At 50.5% G+C, this 16,790-nt stretch overlaps 7 protein-coding genes across 7 annotated transcripts; 1 reads left to right on the top strand and 6 right to left on the bottom strand.

The window, feature by feature from the left end:
• Positions 1 to 29: 29 nt before the first annotated feature.
• Positions 30 to 1,800, bottom strand: BU24DRAFT_408471 (FAD-binding domain-containing protein; the record flags this gene model as incomplete). The annotated part of the gene is made up of 4 exons (XM_033525863.1): positions 30 to 1,027; positions 1,074 to 1,288; positions 1,339 to 1,568; positions 1,678 to 1,800. The coding sequence occupies 4 exons, from the start codon at positions 1,798 to 1,800 to the stop codon at positions 30 to 32; spliced, it is 1,566 nt and encodes a 521-aa protein (XP_033383580.1).
• Positions 1,801 to 2,705: 905 nt separating this feature from the next.
• On the bottom strand, positions 2,706 to 4,185 carry BU24DRAFT_174374 (pseudouridine synthase). The gene is made up of 2 exons (XM_033521548.1): positions 3,910 to 4,185; positions 2,706 to 3,797 (listed from the first exon to the last, which is right to left on the bottom strand). Exons 1-2 carry the CDS (start codon positions 3,947 to 3,949, stop codon positions 2,758 to 2,760), a joined length of 1,080 nt encoding a protein of 359 aa, XP_033383579.1. The 5' UTR covers positions 3,950 to 4,185; the 3' UTR covers positions 2,706 to 2,757.
• BU24DRAFT_449994 (uncharacterized protein) lies at positions 4,025 to 6,125 on the bottom strand. The gene is made up of 2 exons (XM_033530990.1): positions 5,353 to 6,125; positions 4,025 to 5,290 (listed from the first exon to the last, which is right to left on the bottom strand). The coding sequence occupies exons 1-2, from the start codon at positions 5,768 to 5,770 to the stop codon at positions 4,422 to 4,424; spliced, it is 1,287 nt and encodes a 428-aa protein (XP_033383578.1). The 5' UTR covers positions 5,771 to 6,125; the 3' UTR covers positions 4,025 to 4,421.
• BU24DRAFT_174336 (uncharacterized protein) lies at positions 5,883 to 6,242 on the bottom strand. Its single transcript, XM_033521547.1, has one exon. It carries the CDS (start codon positions 6,206 to 6,208, stop codon positions 5,996 to 5,998), a length of 213 nt encoding a protein of 70 aa, XP_033383577.1. The 5' UTR covers positions 6,209 to 6,242; the 3' UTR covers positions 5,883 to 5,995.
• Positions 6,243 to 6,378: 136 nt separating this feature from the next.
• On the bottom strand, positions 6,379 to 8,269 carry BU24DRAFT_369165 (feruloyl esteras-like protein B precursor). Its single transcript, XM_033524391.1, has 2 exons — positions 7,842 to 8,269; positions 6,379 to 7,786 (listed from the first exon to the last, which is right to left on the bottom strand). Exons 1-2 carry the CDS (start codon positions 8,181 to 8,183, stop codon positions 6,509 to 6,511), a joined length of 1,620 nt encoding a protein of 539 aa, XP_033383576.1. The 5' UTR covers positions 8,184 to 8,269; the 3' UTR covers positions 6,379 to 6,508.
• A 716-nt stretch (positions 8,270 to 8,985) lies between these two features.
• BU24DRAFT_421546 (monooxygenase) lies at positions 8,986 to 11,011 on the top strand. The gene is made up of 3 exons (XM_033527753.1): positions 8,986 to 9,490; positions 9,594 to 10,924; positions 10,980 to 11,011. Exons 1-2 carry the CDS (start codon positions 9,457 to 9,459, stop codon positions 10,892 to 10,894), a joined length of 1,335 nt encoding a protein of 444 aa, XP_033383575.1. The 5' UTR covers positions 8,986 to 9,456; the 3' UTR covers positions 10,895 to 10,924; positions 10,980 to 11,011.
• A 1,277-nt stretch (positions 11,012 to 12,288) lies between these two features.
• BU24DRAFT_174288 (uncharacterized protein) lies at positions 12,289 to 16,680 on the bottom strand. Its single transcript, XM_033521546.1, has 4 exons — positions 15,426 to 16,680; positions 15,305 to 15,376; positions 15,025 to 15,243; positions 12,289 to 14,974 (listed from the first exon to the last, which is right to left on the bottom strand). Exons 1-4 carry the CDS (start codon positions 16,441 to 16,443, stop codon positions 12,360 to 12,362), a joined length of 3,924 nt encoding a protein of 1,307 aa, XP_033383574.1. The 5' UTR covers positions 16,444 to 16,680; the 3' UTR covers positions 12,289 to 12,359.
• Positions 16,681 to 16,790: the final 110 nt, after the last annotated feature.

The raw sequence follows: 16,790 nt of genomic DNA, 5'->3' as shown, positions 1-16,790 counted from the left end.
ACTATATCACGAGCTAACGTCATCATCTATCAAATGCCCAACTTAAACCCTCCAGGTACCGCCTTCTGAAACAGCCCATTCGGATCATATTTTTTGCTGACACCACGCATAAATTGCACATTCTGCGCACCATACGACTTCACAGGCTCCTGCCACTGCGCAGCATAGTTAAGATACACATACTCGCTATAAAGGCCGCTCCTCTTAGCCAGATCCACAATGGCTGCCTCAGCCGTCTTCAAGGCTGCTTCGACTCGAGCATTGTCAATCGGTAGTTGCCACGATAAAGAGAAGAGGAAGTTGATAAAATCCTTATCAAATCGTTCCAGTCCGAGTACATTCCCTCCTGTTCCCGCTGATTTGGCGTAGATTGTCCGGGGGATTGGTTGAAATGAACATGTGAATATGAGACCCACCACCGTGAGGAGTTCTTTCGCAGTGGCGTCGACGATGTCGAAGACGGCGGCTAGGAATTCCGGTGTCGCTTCCACGTCGTTTATAAAGGTCAGGGTTGAGAATATGTTCAGACGGCCCGTTGTGATGACAAGAGTGGCCGCGAGCTCGTCCGTGAAACTTGTGAGAGCATCTTTTCGGATGGTTGTCGAAATCTTCGGCATGCTATCTAGGGGCTGGAGTGAGGGCGGTGGCCATGTCGCATCGGAGTCTGTATAAATAACGTTGTTTACGATGCTTGGGACACCGGCTAACCATGCGAAATTGATAATGATAGCAGCATAAGGATCGAAATTCGCGCTTGCTGTCAAGGTTGATAGAAATGGCCACAGCAGTTCCTTGTTAGTGATCGGTTGGGCAATGGTACCTCCCCAGAACTTCTCCTGCGGGTAAAGCGCCGTGTCAATCCGAGTAACGACTCCAAAGTTGTTACTGCCGCCTTTGAGAGCACGGAAGATGTCGGAGTTCTTGGTGTTGCTCGCCGTTATAATGCTACTATTTGCGAGCACAACCTCGAAACTTTTGACGTTATCGCATACAAAGCCGTAGCGACCAGAAAAGTACGATATTCCACCTGTAGCATGTCAGCACTGAACAACGTCATGCATGAGAAGCATTACCGCCGGTGACGAGCCCTCCAGTCCCGACCTGCGAGGCACGCCCGCCAACCATAACAAGATTCAGTTCATCTAATTTGGGATAGATATTCCTCCATCGGTTCCCAGGCCCAATGCTAACGGTCTTTCGATCGTCAGACACCACGACCTGATCCATACTTTGCATATCAATAGTCACGCCGCCGTCAATGTTGTTGGCGCCTTTGTTGGGAGTGTGCCTATATTGTATGAGCATTGATCATGTCCATTTGGTTGAGGAAGATCTGACCCTGCTCCTCTGATAGCAAATTGGCACCCTCTTATTGAAGCTTGGTTTGCAATGCTAAGGATGGCAATTGCCGTCGAGACATCCTGAGTGCTAGTGGGGATAACTATGCATGTAGGGGTCAAGCTTTGCGGCTGCGCAGCCCAAAAGGAGTGCTGAGAATTGGCATAGGCTGCATCCGTGAGGATGTTGAAGTGGACTTTGTCTGGCAAGAAGTAATCCAACGCGGTGCACTGGTAACGTTAGAAACGTTTCAATTGGGTCAAATGGATTCGCCTGTATATACTGGAACTCGCGGCTCTGCATTCTCAGGGTCATGGTGATGATCGAAACAGCACTTACACACGCTCCATTCTTTCTCAGTTGGGCTAGGATGCCTTGTTTATCTGGCACGGCTGCATTCACGCTGGAAACAAATATGAGAAGAGAACATAGCGATGCCCACGAGGCGATGAAAGAATACATCTTGATATCGATTACATATGATTTGGAGACAGGACCAAATGTCAATATATACCCCGCGTATAGCCACACCGTTGCATACATACATTAGCTTATGGGAATCTGAAGTCTTGAAAGTTATCGATTTGAAAGGTCGTACAGCATATGCGTGCCTTCATCATAGTCCAGGATAGGTGCGTCGTGGCTCAGTAGCGTTGCTGTAATGGGCGACCAAGCTTCGTGTATGCGGACAAAAGGCCAGGGGAATCCCGAACCTGGCTAGAATGGAAATCCTGAAATAGCCATCCAACGAAATAATGGTCCACAAGTGGATAGCTCTGGTGATATTGGGTAGTGGTGATTCAACGTTCTTGCTCAATCTAGGACGCCACAGAGGCACAGAGAAATTGTTGGTCCAGACTCTTGTGGATTTCTCCATTTGGATCCAGTTGGGATGCAGTGTATACTCCGTACTGTAACTCGAAATCCATCGTAGGGCACGAATTTGTTTGCTCAATCCTAATTTGTTCCAAACCTTCGTCAGGTCATGTCATTTTCTAAGACATTTGTTTTGATGGGGTATTTCGTGTAAATTAGCCTGCATGCCTACGGGCTCGCCAAAGCCCTGTGCATACGTATCAATATTGCTGCAAGCCTACGTCCGCCACACGGTTGGTGATGCGCTGAATATCCGGAGTCGTTCAATATTCAGCCAGAATGCAACGTGCGCAATGGTCACACGACATAAGCGTTGGTTGTCGCTATTCTCGTTTTATTACGGAAATGAACGCTCATCCTTCCGTATCACCACACTGGTTATCGTCCTTCTCATGTCTAGACACTTCGAACTCTATTGGCGGCCTTTTTCGTCGTCATGAGATGTCTTCTGATAGATCCAGTTCCAAGTTTTTCACTCTTTTGAGCAAAGCCATTTCCATAACTGTCGTGGTGGGGAAAGCCTCCCTTCTGTCATGCAGTTGCCTAGGACGTCAATGGCTTTTGATTCAGCTCGTCCGCCTTTTCGGACCGTTTCTTGTTGTATTTTCCTTTGGTCTTCCCTCCTTGTTGCTTTATTCGTTCTTGTCTAGTTCTTGCAAGCCACTCGCCGCGGAATCTTTGTTTTCGCTCAGGCTTTTCAGTAGAAACCTGGAGATCTTTCCATTTCGTTATCTGTTCTGTGACAAGCGATCCCCAAACATTTTCGCCTGCATTCAAATCATCATAAGAGATCGTAGGGATAGATTCTGCAGAGGTTCCGTGACCCGGAATTGAAAATACCGCCTGCCGCGATCGCAAAAGGGCAGCCATGGTTGCCAATGATCCACAGGCGATGCCCAAATCGTGTACGAAGCTGCGTACGTAGAATCCCGAAGATACGGTTAGCAGGATTCGTGCCGCCGGCGCCATGGCGTTTTCTGTGGATCCTGGCCAGCGGTAACTGTGAGTCCCGGCATCCATCCACTCAATCAGGGAACACTCTTCAACGTGCACTTCTCGACTCGCCAGTTCCCGTGGTAGTGGCAGTCCACTACGAATATACTCGCAGGCCTTGATGCCATTTATCTTTAGTGCGGAGTAGACGGGTGGCATTTGTTTAATTGTGCCTCGGAATTGTTCAAGTTGGCTTTCGAGGAGTTCTGCTGTGACATGGCTCCAACCTGCCTCTTCTGTGATCGAGCCATCGACGTCGTACGTGTCAGTACTTTTACCAAATAGTATCACAGTTTCGTAGGTCTTGCTGCAAGCAAGGTAATTGGGCAGCTCTTTCGTTCCTGCACCTATACCAACGATGAGGACTCCCGACGCGAGTGGATCTAATGTGCCGCCGTGTCCCATTTTGAAAAATCGGCCTTCACCCTCTTTGTTCTTGCATTTCTGATCATCTCGCTGGTGCAAGTCCTGCTCGAAGCGCTTCCGCCGCGTTTCTTCCAACAACGGCGCGAAAGTCCTGGAACTGGCGAATATTTTCTGTAAGTCTAATAAGACTTGGGGTGTTGAGGTCGTGGCTGGTTTGAACACTCCTTATAATATATGTTAGAATGGGCGTGTCCAGAGTTTGGTGAATGGGCTATGGAAAGGAGTGATAGCAAATACGCATTTACTATCGAGTTCAATAATCAAGAAAGTGCCTACCGAAGATGCCCTCCAGAACGACTTGCTCATTCTCCGCCATCCCTGAAGTCGGACCCTCTATTCCAATCTGTAAGGATTGAAACAGTGCACGAATTTGCAGATGCGTTGAGAATATGTCTGATCGCGCAAAGACGGATTGGGCGTGGGAAGATTTTGACTTCCTAGGTATTAATCTCGAGCACGCCAATGACTCAGCATCCTGGGAGAAGGTTGAATCAAGACAATGTGCAATGCCTATCTTACGCTAGTATAAGTAGGATGATAATAATTATTTGTAGCATGTATTTTCCAATCAAACCTTTCCCAATAATGAGCTATAAGATCAGCTTGAGATTTCTTCTTTGTTATGTCACGTGCTAATAGCCAGGCGTTGAAGGCCTCATGGAGCAAGGTAGATCATGAGGTGAAACGCAGCAGATCTTGATATATTCCTCCTTTCCAGGCCATGTTGGAAATTGCTTCCCGTTCGATGCTACCTAAGCCAGAAAATAAAAGGTCAAAAGAGGTCCAACTCAAAGTCTACTCTCTCCTTCCCGCAATGCCTGGCCATAATCACCCGCATTTGGCGTCCTTACAATCGTATGTGTATGGAACTTCTTAGGTTCGGTATTTGCTAGAAACACTCCCGAATGATGATCAAATTCACAAATGATCACCGGGCTCTGGATCCGGAAGTAGTATGCATCGTCATCGCCAAATCCGCCGATCCAGCTGAAGTACGTCTCCTCAAAATGAGATTGGACCTGCTCGAGCCGCAGCGCCCTCGAAGGGGAGGGCAGATAAAGGACAAACTGCTCGGCGATGGAAAGTATGAGAGATTGTTGCTCTTCGTTTAGGGTGGAAACCTTGATGCCTTCGTATGGCACTATGCGGTTGTCTCGGAAGGCACCACAGAGATGGCGCTGGTCGTCTTTGTTCCAACGATCGGTGATCAGATCGCCGGTCTGTTGCATACCATCGTCACGTAGATTTTTGAAGATCTGCGCTTGCTTCTGTTGATCCAGGGAGAGGCTTTGCATGAGTTGGAGGCCGAGGTTTCCTTCCTTGTGGAGGATCTTGGTTCCAGACCATTCGCCTTCATCGATGATGTTTGGTTCGGCACCCGTGAAAGTAGGCGAGATGATGATTTGTGGACCTTTGAAAAAGACGGATAGGCACAAATGGTGCCCGTATAGCAGCCAACCCCAGGGTTGCGTTGGAGAAGTCGATGGTGATCCAAATAGGAGGAAATTGTACGAGTATTTGTTCATAATTTGGGGCAGCCTGACGAGTTCTCCGAGGAAATGATTGATGCGCATGGCGGCGAGCGCTTTTTCATAGCCCTCGGGAGACAGAGATGCCTTGATAACGGAAAGAATCGCCTGGGCATTTTCTTCGGTTACTTTCGAGATGTCAGTGTGCGTGCTGCAAGATATACTGCTAGAAAGAGAGTGGGAAATGTACCTTCTTCTAGTCGCAGGCCAAACGGACGGAGGAGCATCTCTGGGTTGGACCATGCACGCCATTCCTTCGCATTCACTTTGTAGGAAAGTTTTGTCTTCTCATCTGCGCTTAGTTGCGAAAGTAGCAGATTGGCCTCGTGGACGATGCTATCTATGTCGACACCCTCATCCTGGGGTTCGAAGACGCCTTCTTTGACGGTTCCATCGCTAGTGACCCCCTTGAAGGGTTCCTCATAAAGCTTCGCCCAAGCTTGCGTAAGGTCGAAGAGCCATGGTGGGGCGTGGTTGTCTCTGAAAAAGTCGGCGTACTCATACACGTTTTGTTCTGCTGCAGTTGTGAAGCGTGGAGTGCTCAGGTCATGAAGATGGGCGCGGAATTCCGAGGAATCTTGTTGAAAGGAAGAGCTACACTCCGCCATGATCGCTCTATCACGGTCGATAATTGCCGTCTATGAGCGTGTGGTGAATGTTGCAAAAATGTGCCGACTAAATGCGATCACAAATTCCTTTTCTAAGTGCCAAAAACACAAGACTGAACGCCAAAGTAGGACTCTCTACGTAAAAGTGTCGCCGAAGGGTTGTGAACGAGGAGGGGAGTGGAGTTGGATGAACGGCAAATGAACCGGTAACCCACGACTATAGGATTACGATGGTGGATCTGACAACTTGAGATGGTAAGCTTGCGATAAAATCAATGCAAACACCGAGGTCGGCAGGGGCCGTGAATAATTATCAGTCGATAATGGTCTGAAGTCAGATGAAAGAGAATGGAAATGGACCATGCCGTAGATGATGCAAATTGCGCGGCGTTTGACAGGCGGAAGTGCCCCGCATCGGATCATCCACAGAGCTCTCATGCCAATGTAGTACAGCGGCAGGCTTAATGGAAGATGGTAGCCAATTAATCTAATTACACACGATCGAACAAGTAACATTAGTGCTTAGTTTTGTAGGTAGATTCAATTATTCGATTGTCGTACCCAACATCTATCGAAGGCTAGATTCATCGTTGTGGCTTTTGGAACCCCTGCCACTGCCGACATCGTTCGGCACCAGATCTGGAGCCCGATGGCATCCGCCTAGTCATTGGATACCTTGCTTTCCACCATTGACTTTATCTACAGGTACGAGTATTATTGCTCCATAATTCTACGGTTCTACTCGTAGGGATACTTGCACGTCCAGCTTTCCGCATCATTGACGTCTCCATTGCCAACATATCTCGCTTGCTTTGGGTACATGCATAGAGGACGTTGTCTCAAGACCTCACTGTGCAATGTTTCATTCACATATTTGGTACCAACAATCTTCTCTGGCTTCACTCCCTCCTCGACCCAAGCAAGCAATGCAAGCAGAACGTCATGATCTCTGTCCTCGAAGCCAGGCACGCCGTGCACCGTCGGACCAAGCTGGCCCGCCTGGTTGGGGCCTGCGAAATACCACGGCGCATCTACATCTGTACCTGCGCAATGTGCCATACCCGGGACGAAGAATGCGCGGAAGAAAGAATCGACGTCGACACCGAGAGGCTTCAGGGTGCGGTCGACTTGGTTGTAGAAGTATTTCAGAGAGTTTGTCGGGATGTGCGCATCGATCATTCCGTGGTAAGATATGATCTTTCCGCCCTTTGCGTGGAAGGAGGAGAGGTCGAACTTCACGCTCGCATTGCCTGGATCCGTACGATCGGCAAGGCGCTGGACGTCTTCGTTGAAGTCCTGCCAACGCCAATCCGCACCAAAACCCATAAAGAATTGTGGATAGCCAGTCCCTAGCGGGTTAGGTGCATCGGAAGCCAGATGAATTCGCCACTGGCTCTCCGTGCCTAGGTTCAGATGCGGATAGAAGAAAGTCTGGTTCTCGCCTACGAAGTCGCTGTAGAGCTTATACAATGTAGAGATTTGAGGGGCGGTTAGGCAGTCTGTCGAGTTTGTTGGACTTTCGCCGCAGAGAAGATCTTCCGGTCGGAAACTGCAGGTATCAGGGCTGGATATGATGCCATCCTTCACACCGTCTTGCGAATCACATTGCCGCATGACTTCCTTTTGAACTACTCCAAAAAGTGATGGTGGGATATGGTAATCCGCCGAGGTAGGCAAATTGTACGAAGCAACTTTGATAGTCCAAGGCTGCAAGTGGGATGTCCACCAGGCTGGAGCGCCTGCGACGATACCATCGAAATCGTCTGGGTACAGTTCTGCTTCCTTCAATCCCTGTCGGCCACCGGTCGAACAGCCAGCGTAGTAATTGAAGGAAATTTCTTGAGAATAGTAGGCAGGTATAACTGTTTTTGCCACTACAGTAGAACCATGCATGGCCAGATGGCCCCAATTCTCGATTTTCTCTGGTTGCTGATATGCCCAACTGCCATCTATGGTGGAGGAATTGTGTCCAGTATCAGTCGACATTGTCGCAAAGCCGTACCGAACACCAGGAGCCTGAACGCGTCAATCGTAAGCCAATGATCAATGTGAAGAACATCATCGAACATACCATATCCAGCCAATTGATCCCACCTGCAAATCCACCATTGCCAACCGCGAGGAATCGACCATTCCAATCATCGGGTAGAAACAAACCCAAACCGAACGTCGAGTTACCAATTGACTTTACTTGTATCGAGACCGCGCAGAGAGCTGGTAGACCAATTGGACTGCCAGGATACCCAGTGTCACTTTTTGGCACTTCGAACGTCGAGTTGGCTGGGAGGGCCTGCGCGAAGTTGACGGTCGCATTCGAGGGAAGGGCCGCTTGAATGGCTGAGGGAGAGCATTCCAACGCGCTCGTCGCACTCAGCACGGCACTGAATCCAAGAAGCTGGTTCACCTTCATCATTTTGCGAGACGACTTTTGTTTTTAAGATGGGAGGTTAGACATTGAAATAAAGCACATAAATTGGAATTTTGGCGGGTATCCATTTCTTAAGTTGGCATTGTCATTTCCACGAGTAATGTACAGACTGGGATCAATAACTACCTGGTGGGGAAGGGATGTGCAACTAGGACAACAAGTCGAGTTAAACACCCACTGGGGTAGATTGTCGTGCTAGGTTCCATGAGGAGAAGGTGTTAAGCGATGACACAGGGAGCATATGAGGAGTAAAATGTCATGGTGGTGATGCGTAGGAGTCTCAAAAAAAGGATGGTTCAACATACGTCTGATACGACAAAGTAATTGACTATAAGTAATATCACCAAGCTCAGGTACTCTGGCATATCGAAAGCTGCATTTCATCTCTTGAGCTCTGGACGCAATGTCGCCCCACCAGATGTGTGCTACGAGCATCGTGGGGTGCACAAGACTTGCGAGCTAATCGTGACGATGTGGTGGAACAGGCAGGACATAAAAACGCTGCATATGCAATCAATGCGGGGCCAGGGCAGCTTGACAATGATGTGGGCGTAGTGACGGAATGGAATGGAATGATGGGGGGGTGGATGAAGTCTTCTCCCTCTCCTGGGGCTTGTGGGGACGGGGTCAACCGTGTGGCACATTCGGTCGCGGGGTTCGGCACTTGAACGTCCACTTTCCAATCATCACAAAATATTATTTCGTACATCATCATCATCCCCCGGACCAGGACAGGAAGAGATCAATTCAATCCAATCATCTACCTAATCCTATTGAATGTTGTACTACTGAACATTTTGACAAGTTTCCATCTGGCCAGGATCTCTGTTCCCTCGTAGCCCTGTCCCTAAGGTAGATCTACATAGACAGCACACACGCAGGTACACACTTGCATCTGCATCGAATTATACAACAACCACCATTTTGTGCGATCCCACAGGTGGCCAGAAAAGACATTGCGGGAACAGTCCGTCCCTATCCCTGCCGGATCTTTCAATTCCGACTTTGTCGAATCAAGGCGTGGTGGTCCTCCGATCCCGCAGGACCACGCAACCACAACCACGGCGTTATATCTAGTTTCCGGCTACACGGTTAGCTTCCACGGGAGGGCAAGTCAACGTCGGACTTCACAGGTCTAAAAGACATATCATTGTCATTGGACCCAGACCACATCGCAACTTATCAGAGACAATCTGATTGACTTGTTTCCTCAATCTGATCTTGTCTATTCATTTGGTTCCTTGAATTTCCCTCCACAATGGCAGACACAAGGATAGCAATCATTGGTGCCGGTATGTCCGCGCAATTCCCTCCATGAAATCATATATACACACATACATACCAACCTCCTCATGAACCCCCCAAAATCCACCAGAAAACTAACCACCCCCCCAGGAATGGGCGGCCTCGCCAGCGCGCTCGCGCTCGCCAAAGCCGGCCACAAGAACATCACGATCTACGAGACGGCACCGGGACTCGGCTTCGTGGGCGCTGGGATCCAGCTCGCGCCCAACATGGCGCGGATCCTGGACCGGCTCGACTGCTGGAAGGCGATCGCGGCCGAGGCGGTGCAGTGCAGCGAGACGAGCATCCGCGAGGGGTCGTCCGACAAGGAGCTCGGGCACGTGAGGCTCGACTACGTGGAGAAGACGTACGGGTACCCGCACATGGTGGGCCACCGCGCGAGCCTCGCGGGCTCCATGTACGAGAAGTGTCAGCAGGAGCCTGGGATCACGTTTAGCCTGGGCAGCGTGGTGTCTGACATCCAGTTCACGCCGAAGCCGAGTTTCTTGATTTCCCCCGTTGCGCCGACAGTGTTCGAGCCGCGAAGGGTGGATGCAGATGTCGTCCTTGGCTGTGATGGAGTGAAGAGCCAGACGAGAGTCGCGATGCTGAAAGAGCTCAACGAGACGGCTGAGGCCAAGGACTCCGGCCAGGCGGCCTACCGCATCATGCTCACGCGCGACCAGATGGAGCACGATCCCGAGCTCCTCCGCCTCATCGACTCGGACGTCGTGACCCGCTGGATAGGAGAGAAGCGCCACATCATCGCGTACCCTATCCACAACAAGACAATCTACAACATCTCGACCGCGCAGCCGGACGTCAACTTTGCCGCCGCGCCCAGTGCGACGTACACGACCAAGGGCTCCAAATCCGCCATGCTCGACGTCTACAAGGACTTCTGCCCCATGATCCAAAGGATGCTGGATCTGGTTCCCGAAGGCGAGGTTGTCGAGTGGAAACTCCGCGTCCACGAGCCCCTGAGTACGTGGGTGCATGGAACGACTGCCTTGGTAGGCGACGCCTGCCATCCGACGTTACCGCATTTGGCACAGGGAGCAGCGCAGGCAATTGAGGATGCGGCAGTCCTGGGCGTCACGCTGGCACCAAAACGCATTGCCGACGGCTCGCCGGAGACTATCAACAGGGCGCTCAAGATCTACGAGAAGGTGCGCAAGGATCGAGCGGAGGCTCTGGTCGAGCTGGCAGCTGAGAATGGTCGGAGCATGCATCTTGGTGCTGGGAAGGCGAAGGAGGAGCGAGATAAGATCTTTGCTGCACTTAAGACAGGGAAAGGTCCGGTGCCGGATAAGTGGGCGGATGCGGATGTGCAGAAGATGATATACGGATTGGATGTCGTGGAAGAGGCGGAAAAAGCGTGTAAAGAGGAAGGCTTTCTGGCCAAGTTGTAAGTTTTCACACCAGCATGAATGGAATTTCCACGCGGATAATTGATGATATCTTTCAGAGAGTAGGAAAATGTAGGCAAGGAGACGTTGCGGACTCTGGTATGAATAATGAGTTGCATCAAATTATATAAACACATTGAAATCTCTTGATACTGGTCGAATCTCGCTTTCTTGTCAACATGCGATGTTGTAACTTGCACAGGTATTAATTACAACCTCAACATCACAATAGCCATGAACCTCCAATATAGGCACTTGTCAGTAAAGAGAGGCTAGTGACACTGGCACTCAGTACGCAGTTAGATCCGAACACAAACTCAGGCAGGAACCCTCTTGTATGAAACTTTCCATTGTAGGATATGAGATTGTGAATTGGTTCAAGGCGATGAAATGAAGCACTATGGGTTAGTGTCATTATCTTCTAGTAGATCGGTCCATACCGAAGGCCGTCCAGACGAGAGAATGTAATTGGTGGCAATTGACAATCCATAGCGAGCGACAGCGAATCCAGCCTTGAGCCATCTTTCTGTTTCTTTTTTTTTGGTGATTTCATTTTAGATTTTACGTTGTTTATTTATTTCCTGAATTCTACCCAATCTGGCAAACACAAAAGATCTGCCGGCCAGTATTTTGAGTTCATCGTACATCGCCTCCCCTGGCCATGTGTCTGTCTGTACGTCTTCTTTTTATCTATACATGCGATGCATTGTTCGGTCTCATTCATCCTGTTGCAATAGACACAACGCCGCAGTTCTCTCTCGGTTTTGTGCTTGCGTGTACCGGTATATCCATGTTAGCAATCGATAAAAGCCCACCAACCCCAAACAAATAAAAGAAACGGTAACAAGAGGAGATAAAAAAAGACAAAGCCGTTGTTGCACAAATTATGATGAACTCCGCTCTGATGCCAAAACCCGCACATGCATAATGTAGCAACTCCAATGATGAACAACGGGAAGACCATGCGAAGACCCAAATCCGCCTCGCAGATGTAGCAAACCTCTTCTGCTGAACCCTGCTATTTTCTTTTCGTCCGTGATGTCGAAGATTCGCTTGTTTAATCTTCAATGATTTTATCGTTCAAACAAATATTTTACTCTTTCCCGCTAGATGCCTGATAGCACTCATTGTGTGTGACCTTTACGCAACCACACTCCACCTTCTTCAATGGACCAGAAACCGCGACAATTCTCGTATTCGTTGCAAATGAGAACCTCGAATCGACAGTGTTTGTTGAAGCGAAGGCTGGAGAACCAAGAGGTCACTGCCAGCCAAAAACAGTCGCCTCGGATATATCTTGCAGACAACGGGCATTGTCAAAAATGAAATTCCAATATGTCGAGAGTGAGGCTGCATGATTGGGAATGATTGACGTGGTATTGTCAAAAATAGGCGACTGAGCGGACCGTTTCGAAGTATTCATGAGCTTTGTAATGCTGACCTTAAAGGCGAGAAACCGGAGTATGGACTAGCCTCCTTTCCGATCTGCTGCATTGGCCGGCAATGGCTCACCAGCAGTCTTGGGTTCTGCATTTGACTTTGACTTGGCCTTTTTTTTAGATTTTTTATGATTAGTCTGCCAGTTCCCTGTGTTTGACCCAGATGCGGCTTTGGTTCCCTTGTCGTTGTGAGAATTCCCCTTTTGTGATCCATTTCGAGAATTCTCTTTGGGCGAGGAGAATGCTGGTGTGTGTGATGCACGCCGCTGCTGGGTATGGTTCTCCTTTGCCTGCGCCTTGCCACCATTTGCAAGCTTGTGGTGGTCGTTTTGGCGGTTGGTAGTCGGAGACGAGGTCGGGGCCTCAAAGACTGGCGAGAGGAGTGGCAGGCCTGCTGACTTGATTTCCTGTGGTGGTGCTCGGGGTGCGTTGAGCGTTTCTAGAGGAGTTACTCCGTTGATGTATGCAACTGGTCGCCAATGTTGAGCCTGCTGCGCCTGCTGTTGAGCCTGTTGTTGAGCCTGTTGTTGAGCCTGTTGTTGCACATGTTGTTGCACATGTTGCGCCTGCCTCCGTTGCGGGGATGTCTCAACTGATTGACCGCTGTTGCTCACACCATTGGTCTCATATCCCGTCCAGTTCTCCGGCAGTGTTGAAAATGGATGCTGGCCACCACTCGGCACCCTAGTAAGGCCATTGATTTCACCAGTCCCGTTTTTCATCGAACCATTGGCAATCGTGGCCATCATATGTTCTGAGGCTTTCTGACGTTGCGAATCTACGCGCACGGGCATTTGCTGTTGGTCCGAGGGATATGCGTGGGATGCGGGGTTTGCTTGTATGCATAGTCCATTCAACGGTTCCGAATCCAAAGCAGGGATTGCGTCGATAGTTCCGCTTCGACTCCTCGGCTCCAACGGTTGGGTTGGGTAGGATCCGTTCACTATAATTGGACCATTGTCCACAGGACGGGATGAGTCTTTGCGAATCTGTGGCCCGATCTCTGGAGACGTGACCCCGGTGGCAGTATAGCTCCGCATATGACCACCCAGCGGCGAAGGTGATCGTGATACTCGTCGTAGAGCAGTATTCAACAAAGGTTGCGTTATCTCAGACGAGACTCGTCGTCGACGCTGAGCCAGCTCGGTGAAAGATGGAATTTGCGGCACAGTGTAGTCCTGTAGTGGTGTTCTTGCCTGAGGTTCTTCTACAACCTGATACCCAACGTACTCTTTCGAGTTGCCATGTTCTGGAGCAGCTGCGCCCTGGCTTGGCGGGGAGCTCTGAGGAGTTTCGATGATCGCCGAAGAAGAAGGTTCTTCTTGAGTGACGTGCGCGATGGGATAGCCTGCATATGATGAAGGGTCGAAATAGGCTGGCATTGGAGGATAGCCAGGTACAAAGTTCTGCGGGGCGCCTCCACGAGCGGGCTGCGACTGCGAGCGACTTGAAGCTGTATCGCTAGCATTAGAAGACCTATGAACACTTCTGCGTACACCGGGAACGCTGTGTGCAAGTGAAGGCGAGGAAGGATTAGTTCTCGTGCCATCGTGGGAGACACTTCCGCCACCTTGCGACGGATCAAACAGGCCTTGGTATTGGTAGTAGAGCTGCGGTATAGCGTTTGCAGGCATGGCCATTTCTTGCATGCGTGGGCTGGAGCCGTTCATGTATGGCGACTTTTGAGGGGATCCACTGGAACTGTTCTGTCCGCGCCCATGTGCGTGCGCCTGCGCGTGCGCCTGTGCATGTGCCACTGCATGCGCATGCATCTGTGCAGCCTGAACCTGGTGTGCTTGTCGTTGTTGTGCAGCCAGCTGTGCTCGCAGAGAGTTTGATTGCATCTCCAACGTCAAATACTGTTGGTACAGCTGATCATGCAATTGCTCATTTAATCCCCGCGAGAAGTATTCCTGTCCAGGCATGGCGCCAATGGGCGGACTGTGCATGAAGGGCGGCCGATTGTTGAAAGAAGCGCCACTAGATGATCTTCTCCCGTACCCGTGATTGTTATTCTTTTGGTTGAAATTGCCCCTTCCTGATCTATGACCACCACGTCCACCGCGGGAGCTGGGCGTTTGTAATATTGGCTTGACCGTTGAAGTCGGCTTCTTGAACAACGTAGTCTTCTCCTCCGGGGGAAACTCGAAGTGTTCGCATACCTTATCGAGTTGCTGGCCGTCGGCGAGAAGATCAAAGGCGCGTCGTATTTCGAGGTGAATACCACGCCATGCGAAATCATCGGCAGAATTTCCTAGGTTGCGATCGGTGTTGAAGGGTTCTTCTACACAGAGCCTATTGCGAGCTTCCTTGGTGAGGAATTTGGTCTCCCACCTTTTTTCTTCTCTGCTGAGAAGGCGACCTTCACGCACCGAAATGACATCCTTTTCATAATCGACCTCATGTCCGTAACGACGGAAGAACTGAAAAAGCAGTTCGCCCAGTGATTCGTCATTTCCAGCCCCGAACCCTTTCAGCTTCTCAACATCATCAACGAATTCGGAACTTGTGGAGGGTCCAGACAACGACTCGGTTCGCTGGGCTTTGAGCTTGTGTAACGAAGGTATTATGGGAGGGTCGCGGGTTTGGAGGAAGTTGAGTATCATGCATATCCAAGTATAGGAACTGATAGTACCGCCAATAGCTACAAGAACGTCAGCATGTCACCCCGCCGCCCTTGATGTCGATACTCACCAGCATCATTCAATATCCGTTCCTTGGTCCAGTGCTTAACAATCATAGCGAGCGGGCGAACACGATCGTCAATCTGGACATACGTCTTGATCATTCGAGTGTTCTCCAAAGCCAGCGTGTTATTGACGTTCATGTCGCAAGCAAGATTGAGCACAGGATCCCAAACTTTCACGATGCGAACCTTTGCTTGCGGTATGCAAACAACTCTCTCCATGCCATCTAGCATATGTTAGTAAGGATGTCATTCCGATTCGGGGACGGAATCGGAGGCGGAACATACGCTTGTCGAGTGCTGCGGCAAGTTGATGCATTTCCTCTAGCCTTTTCATGGGCGTTTGAATGCAGATGTCCACTATGCATGTTATTAGCAACGTCTTAGAGGCTGTAGGTGTTCCACGTACCATCGCTTTCATTGGTGTACAAGTCATTTCCAGACGAACCAAAAACGTGGACCGTGAACTCGTTGCCTGGCCACTCCGTATGGAGGATATTCTCGAGCTTCTTCACAAACGCTGCCCTTCGGTCTTTGCTATCCTGGCTCGGAACTAACCGATCGTACAGAGTGCGCATATCCCCAGTGAGCTTCTCCTTCTCCTTGGGGTCTAAACATTTCTTAGGCTCCTCCTTGGCCTTTTCCAAAATATCGGATGATGTGTATGGCATGCGCCTGCGTCCAAAAGCCGCATTGGTTTCGTACTTGCACTGATGGCCTGGTTTGGCGGCCCTCAAGGTCGGTAGGGGGCCATTCGCTTCTGACGATACAGAGCGCGGGGAATGGCTACCCAAGCCACTATTGGGGGAGGGCGAGCGTGACCGCGACTCATACTGGCGTGCTGTCTGTAAAGGTGTAGATGGTACAGAATTGGAGTGCTGCGAAACAATCGAGGGCCGCTGGCTTCGTGGGAATGAGACTTTTTCGTCACGTTTGGGCCCCATCGGTGCACCACCGTTTAGCGTCATCGGAGCGCTACGCTGAACGCCTTGCAATGTGCCTTTATTCCCATCGGTTTCTGGACGCGCAGGAGACGGTTCGGTGAAGTCTTTCTTCACAGCGGGTTGGAGGTCCCGCTCGTTAGTCGGGCCTTGATAGTGCGGCGACACGATGACGGTGGATAGGGACGAGGCAGGCAGCGCAGCTGCAGCGGCGGCGGCGGCGGCGACGGCTGGGCGAAGATCGGCGAGCTGCAAGAGGGGCTGCAGGAGAAGATAGGGGTGCCGTAGGTGCTGTGGATATCGGAGTGCACCCTGTGCAAGCCTGTTCTGCTGCGAGAGTGCAAGGGCAGAAGGGGCAATGGAAGAAGGACAGTGGCTGAACGTAACGTCTTGCGTACCTAGTCGAAATGGCTCAGAACGGATAGCAGAAAGATGCGGCGGATAAATATGAGTAGAGTCGAGACGATCGAGGGTGGATTCGCCCATCAACCTGTGTGTGTGGGTGTTTGTGTGCGTTTGTAGGTGGAGTAGAAGAATGGAAGTATTCGAGGGCGAGCGAGGAGGGGGCGGCCACTGGCGAAGGGAGAAGGTGTGGGTGCCGGTGTGGGTATGGGTACGGTTATGGGTATTGGTGTGAGCGACTAGGTAGGTAGGTATGAACGACGACGTGGGTGATGAGTATGACGAGGGTGACGAGAGCGTGGAGGAACGAATCGAGAGACGGTGGCGACCTATGGAGGTTAAGCTGTGGGGGAAGCAAGCAAGCAAGCAACCAGGTGGGCCAGCGAGCAAATAATGAGTACGGAAGGGGAGGAGGGAGAGGAGGAGGCAGA

This window comes from Aaosphaeria arxii, assembly GCF_010015735.1.
Source record: "Aaosphaeria arxii CBS 175.79 unplaced genomic scaffold BU24scaffold_4, whole genome shotgun sequence".
Classification (NCBI taxonomy): Eukaryota; Fungi; Ascomycota; class Dothideomycetes; order Pleosporales; genus Aaosphaeria; species Aaosphaeria arxii.
The sequence above is the reverse complement of the archived record's forward strand: the minus strand, read 5'-3'. Positions and strand labels throughout refer to the sequence as shown.